At 57.0% G+C, this 6,890-nt stretch overlaps 1 protein-coding gene across 1 annotated transcript in view; it reads right to left on the minus strand.

Moving 5' to 3' along the window:
• Positions 1-6,890, minus strand: part of DDX23 (DEAD-box helicase 23) — a 22,770-nt gene that overhangs the window by 10,779 nt on the left and 5,101 nt on the right. Inside the window, 3 exon segments of the mRNA XM_032441673.1 lie at positions 2,575-2,720; positions 3,525-3,750; positions 3,848-3,991. Of these exon segments, the coding sequence (XP_032297564.1) occupies positions 2,575-2,720; positions 3,525-3,750; positions 3,848-3,991 (516 nt within the window).

The raw sequence follows: 6,890 nt of genomic DNA on the forward strand, positions 1-6,890 counted from the left end.
CACATCCCCCATGTCCCCCCATAAATCCCCCATAGCACCCCCCATCCCGCCCCCATGGCAGCCCCTCAGCTCTCAGCCCATTAAAGCAGAGCCCTCCAAAACATCCCCTATGTCCCCCATAATGTCCTCCCATACACATCCCCCATAACATCCCCCCATAATGTCCCCCATGTCCACCCCCCCATGGCAGCCCCTCAAGCTCTTCAGCCCCATCAATCACAGCCTCCCCCCATTACATCCCCCTGTCCCATAACATCCCCCATGTCCCCATAACATCCCCCATAGCACCCCCCTGTCCCATCCCTCCATGGAGCAGCCCCTCAGCTCTCAGCCCCATTAAAGCAGAGAGCCTCCCCCATATCCCCCATAACATCCTCCCCCCATGTCCCCCATAAAATCCCCCCATAGCACCCCCCATTCCATCCCACATGGAGCCCTTCAGCTTCTCAGCCCCATTCAATCACAGCCCCCCCCATAATGTCACCCCATATTCCCCCATAGCACCCCCCATGTCCCCCAAACATCCCCTGTGTACCACCCCCCCATGGCAGCCCTCAGCTCTCAGCCCCATTCAATCACAGCCCCCCCCATTACATTCCCCCTGTCCCATCCCATAACATCCCCCCATAACACCCCCCGTCCACCCCCCCATGGCAGCCCCTCAGCTCTCAGCCCCATTCAATCACACCCCCCCATAACACCCCCCCATAACCCATCCCCCATGGCAGCCCCCAGCTCTCAGCCCCATTAAAGCACAGCCCCCCATATCCCCCCATATTCCCCCCCATGTCCCCCCATAACATCCCCTTGTCCCACCCCCCCATGGAGCCCCTCAGCTCTCAGCCCCATTCAATCTCAGCCCCCCATATAACACCCCCCCGTCCCACCCCCCCATGGCAGCCCCTCAGCTCTCAGCCCCATTAAAGCACAGCCCCCCCCATAACATCCCCTTTCCCATCCCATACACCCCCCTGTGTTCCCCATGTCCCCCCCCATCCCACCCCCCCATGGCAGCCCCTCAGCTCTCAGCCCCATTCAATCACAGACCCATATAACATCCCCCCCCGTCCCACCCCCATGGTAACCCCTCAGCTCTCAGCCCCATTAAAGCACAGCCCCCCATAACATCCCCCCATATCCCCCTATAACACCCCCCATGTCCCCCCATAACATCCCCTGTGTCCCAACCCCCCATGGCAGCCCCTCAGCTCTCAGCCCCATTCAATCTCAGCCCCCATGTCCCACCCCCACGCCCCCCTCACCGGTCGATTTTGGGCAGGGTTGTGATCCACACCAACAGTGGAGTCAGGAACGCGGCCGTTTTCCCGCTGCCGGTCTCAGCCACCCAATGATGTCGCGGTTCTGCAGCCCGATGGGGATGGCCTGACGCTGGATGGGGGTGGGCTCCTGCCAAGGGGAACAATGGATTACAGCACAACAGCCCATCAATCAGCCCCATGGACCCATATATCAGCCCCATGGACCCATCATCAGCCCATGGACCCATCAATCAGCCCCATGGACCCAAAAATCAGCCCCATATACCCATAATCACGCCCATGGACCCATAATCACGCCCATATACCCATAAATCAGCCCCATGGACCCCATCAATTCAGCCCATGGACCCCATCAATCAGCCCATGGACCCATCAATCAGCCTAATCAGCCCATATACCCCATAATCAGCCCCATGGACCCCATCAATCAGCCCCATCAGTCCCCCATAACCAACCCAGCATCCACCCAAGGAGCAGCCCTTATCCTCCCACATTAAGACCCATATCTATACATATCTATATCCTATATATATATATATATATATATGTACTCTAAAATCAGCCCCATATTCCCCACAACCAACCCAGCATCGATCCAATGAGCAGCCCTTTATCCTCCCACATCAAGACCCCATATATATACGGGTCTCCCTCTATATATGGGTCTTTATTATATATAGGAGCTCCAAACTCAGCCCATATCCCCCATAACCAACCCAGCATTGATCCCTATGACCAGCCCTTTATCCTCCCCACATCAAGACCCCATATCTATATATATAGGAGCTCCAAACTCAGCCCCATATCCCCATAACCAACCAGCACTGACCCAAAGACCAGCCCTTTATCCTCCCCCATCCAGACCCCATACACACACATACATACGAGTGCCCTATAACCAGCCCCACCTTATATCCGCACTTATCGATGACCTCCAGGTATGGGGCGGCAGTGGACGAGTCCTTCCAGGAGCGGATGGGGTCTCCACTGTTACTACGCTTTCTCGCCACCTCCCTTACCCGGTCTCCCCAAGACCGCTCACTCCCAAACCTGATAACCCCCCTTCTCAACCCACTCTCTCTAAACATCGAAGATCCCCCACTCTGCAGTCTGCTCCTCGCCTCCCATCACTCCTCACTCCCCTTCACAACCCACTCGTCTTCCACCCCTAACCCCCCCTTGGGACCATCACTTTTTAAACTGCTCCTCCCCACCGTTTGAACTCCCCCCCCCCCACTCAGCTCTCCCAGCCCACCGCTCCCTGACCCCCCCCACCCCCCACGCCCCCCCTCACCGGTCGATTTTGGGCAGGGTTGTGATCCACACCAACAGTGGGATCAGGAACGCGGCCGTTTTCCCGCTGCCGGTCTCAGCCACCCCAATGATGTCGCGGTTCTGCAGCCCGATGGGGATGGCCTGACGCTGGATGGGGGTGGGCTCCTGCCAAGGGGAACAATGGGATTAACAGCACAACAGCCCCATCAATCAGCCCCATGGACCCCATATATCAGCCCCATGGACCCCATCAATCAGCCCCATGGACCCCATCAATCAGCCCCATGGACCCCAAAAATCAGCCCCATATACCCCATAAATCAGCCCCATGGACCCCATCAATCAGCCCCATATACCCCATAAATCAGCCCCATGGACCCCATCAATCAGCCCCATGGACCCCATCAATCAGCCCCATGGACCCCATCAATCAGCCCTAATCAGCCCCATATACCCCATCAATCAGCCCCATGGACCCCATCAATCAGCCCCATATCCCCCATAACCAACCCAGCATCCACCCCAAGGAGCAGCCCTTTATCCTCCCACATTAAGACCCCATATCTATACATATCTATATCCTATATATATATATATATATATATGTACTCTAAAATCAGCCCCATATTCCCCACAACCAACCCAGCATCGATCCCAATGAGCAGCCCTTTATCCTCCCACATCAAGACCCCATATATATACGGGTCTCCCTCTATATATGGGTCTTTATATATATAGGAGCTCCAAACTCAGCCCCATATCCCCCATAACCAACCCAGCATTGATCCCTATGACCAGCCCTTTATCCTCCCACATCAAGACCCCATATCTATATATATAGGAGCTCCAAACTCAGCCCCATATCCCCCATAACCAACCCAGCACTGACCCCAATGACCAGCCCTTTATCCTCCCCCATCCAGACCCCATACACACACATACATACAGGTGCCCTATAACCAGCCCCACCTTATATCCGCACTTATCGATGACCTCCAGGATATGGGGCGGCAGTGACGAGTCCTTCCAGGAGCGGATGGGGTTTGGGATCTTGCCCCCCTTGGTGGTGATGCTGTAATCCTCCCTGAAGATCCTCCAGTCTCTGTCCGTCATCTCGTCCAGTTTCTTTTGGGACCAATGTCTGTCGTCCCAACGTTGTTTGGCTTCTTTCTTCCTCAGTTTCCTCAGCCTGGCCCTGGAAAAGGGGATAAAGAAGGGGATATAGGGCTCACCCCACACGCTATGGGGCAGGAGGTGGCCCCATACAGCCCCATTCAGCCCCATTCACTCACTCCTCCTGCTCCTTCTCCTCCAGCGTCCTCCTCTTCTCCATCAGGTCCCCATAAAAACGCGACTGTTCCCTTTTCTGCTGCTTCAAATCGATCCCCGCGATGAAGCCTCGGCCCAACAGCTGAACCTGGTGCCTCTCCTTGTACCTGGGATGGTTATGGGGTGATATAGGGGTTACTCAGCCCCATAGGAGCGTTATGGGGTGATTTAGGGGTTACCCAGCCCCATAGGAGCATTATGGGGTGATGTAGGGGTTACCCAGCCCCATAGGAGCATTATGGGGTGATGTAGGGGTTCCCCAGCCCCATAGGATGGTTATGGGGTGATACAGGGGTTACCCAGCCCCATAGGATGGTTATGGGGTGATGTAGGGGTTACCCAGCCCCATAGGATGGTTATGGGGTGATATAGGGACTGCCCAGCCCCATAGGATGGTTATGGGGTGATATAGGGGTTACCCAGCCCATCCCCTCATCATCCCCCATCTTACCCCCCAATACCCCCCCAAATGCCCCCCCATCCCACCCCCATCCCATTCCCCCCCCATTCCATCCCCTACCCCTTCATCCCCTCTATCCCCCCCCATCCCTCCCCATCCCACCACCCCTACACCCCAATCTCCCCCCCCATCCCCCATCATCCCCCCAATCCCCCCCATTCCATCCCCCACCCTTCACCCCCCCCATCCCATCCCCCCCCTCAATCCCCCCACCTTGATGGCGTGCAGCTCTTTGCTCTTGTCCTTCTCCTCGCGGATCTTCTGCCTCCCCTCCTCATCCTCGTGCCGTTACTTTCTCTCTCCATCCTCTCTCCCTCCTTCCCTGCGCTCCCGTTCCTGGGGGTCTTCTGGGAACAAGGGGGGGTCTCAGAGCTCAGCCCCCCCATATGGACACAGGGGGTCGTTGGGGGGGGGGGGGGGGTTGATCTCACACCCAACATCCTTCCTCCCCAGCTCCTGGAATTGCTTCCTCTTCTTCCTCTCCTCCTCCAGCAGCCGCTGTCGCTCCTCCACCTCCTGCTGTCTCCGCTTTAAGGCCTCGGCCTCACGCTCAGCCTTGGACAGGAACTTGGGCTACAGGAGGGGGGGCCAGAATGGGGCTGGATACAGACCCCCCCCATAGACCCCCATGGACCCCCCCCAGCACCGCAGCCCTATGGATGGGGTCAGATCCCACCTTGGCTTCTGCCTCCTCCTCCGCCTTCTTCTTGGCCAGCAGCTCCTCCAGGGACAGGGGCTGCGCCTGCACACACAGCTCAGCTCTAAGGGCTGCTCCTCACCCCACAGCTGCCCACAGCAAAGCCCCCACACCCAAACCCCCCCCCACATCAAACCCCACCCCACATCCAACCCCCCCCCACATCCAACCCCCCCCCACATCAAACCTCCCCCATGTCCAAACCTCCCCCACATCCAAATCCCCCCAACATCCAAATCCCAACCTACATCCAACCCCCCCCCCATCCAATGCCCCCCCCCAACCCCCACCCCACATCCAACACCCCTCCACATCCAAACCCCCATCCCCACCCAAACCCCCCACACCCAAACCACCAACACCCAACCCCCCCCCCCCACACCCAACCACCCCCCCCCACACCCAAACCCCACACAACCCCCCCCCCCCCCCCGATCCAAAACCCCACCCTCGACCCCCCCCACATCCAAACCCTCCCATCCGACCCCCCCACATCCAGCCTCCCCCCCACCCAACCCCCCTCAGACCCAAACCCCCCCCAAACCCCCCCCCCTCCAAACCTTCTCCTTTTTCAGCGGCTTCTCCTCCTCCTCCTCCCCCTTCCTCTGCTCTCTCTCCTTGCGGGATTTGGAGTCTTTACCCCTGATCGGGGACAGGCTGAACCGGCAGAGCAAGAGGAAATGAGGGACCAAAAGAACCCCAAACCCAGAGCCCCAAACCCCAAAACCACAAGCCCCAAACCCAAAGTCCCAAAACCCCAAACCCAAATCCAAAGCCCCCAAATCCAAACCCCCAAACTCAAACCCCAAAAACCCAAAGCCCCCAAGCCCCAAACCAAAGCCTCAAACCCAGGGCCCCCAAACCCCCAACCCCAAAACCCCAGACCCCTAAATCCAAAGCCTTCAAATCCAAAACCCAAAACCCAATAGCCCCCAAATCCACAAACCAGAGCCTCAAATCCAAAACCAAAGCCCAAAGTCCCAAAACCCCAAACCCAAAGACCCAGACCCAAAACCCCAAATCCCCCAAACCCAAAGCTCAAAACCCAAAGCCCCAAAAACCCAAAAGACCCCAAAACCCCAAACCCTTAAACCCAAAAGCCCCAAAACCCCCAAAACCCCAAACCCAAGACCCAGACCCAAACCCCAAACCCTCAACCCAAAGCTCAAAACCCAAAGCCCCTAAAACCAAAACCCCAAACCCAAAACCCAGAGCCCTAAACCCCAGACCCAAACCCCAAAGCCTCAAACCCAACCCCAAACCCAAACCCTCCAGACCCCCAAATCCAAAACCCCCAAAAGCCAAAACCCCAAAACCCCAAACCCCCAAATCCCCAAACCAGAGCCTCAAATCCAAAACCACAAAAGCCATAGTTGCAAACCCCAAACCCAAAGACCCAGACCCAAAACCCCAAATCCCCAAACCCAAAGCCCCAAAAACCAAAACCCAAACCCAGAGCCCTAAAATCCTTAAACCCCAAAGCCCCAAAAACCCCAATCCCAACCCCAACCCAAAGACACAAATCCAAAGCCCCAAATCCTCAAACCCCAAACCCCCAGACCCCCAAATCTAAAACCCTCAAACCCAAATCCCCCAACCCCAAACCTCAAACCCAAAACCCCAAACCCATAGACCCAAAACCAAGACCCCCAAACCCACAGCCCCAAAAACCCAAAAGCCCCAAAACCCCAAAAGCCCCAAAATCCCCAAGTCCCCAACCCCCAAACCCCCAGACCCCTAAAACCCAACCCCAAACCCAAAACCCAGAGCCCTAATCCCAGACCCAAAACCCCAAAGGCCTCAAACCCCCAACCCAAACCCAAAGCCTCCAGACCCCCCAACCCAAAAG

This window comes from Coturnix japonica, unplaced genomic scaffold, assembly GCF_001577835.2.
Source record: "Coturnix japonica isolate 7356 unplaced genomic scaffold, Coturnix japonica 2.1 chrUnrandom485, whole genome shotgun sequence".
NCBI classification, from domain to species: Eukaryota; Metazoa; Chordata; class Aves; order Galliformes; family Phasianidae; genus Coturnix; species Coturnix japonica.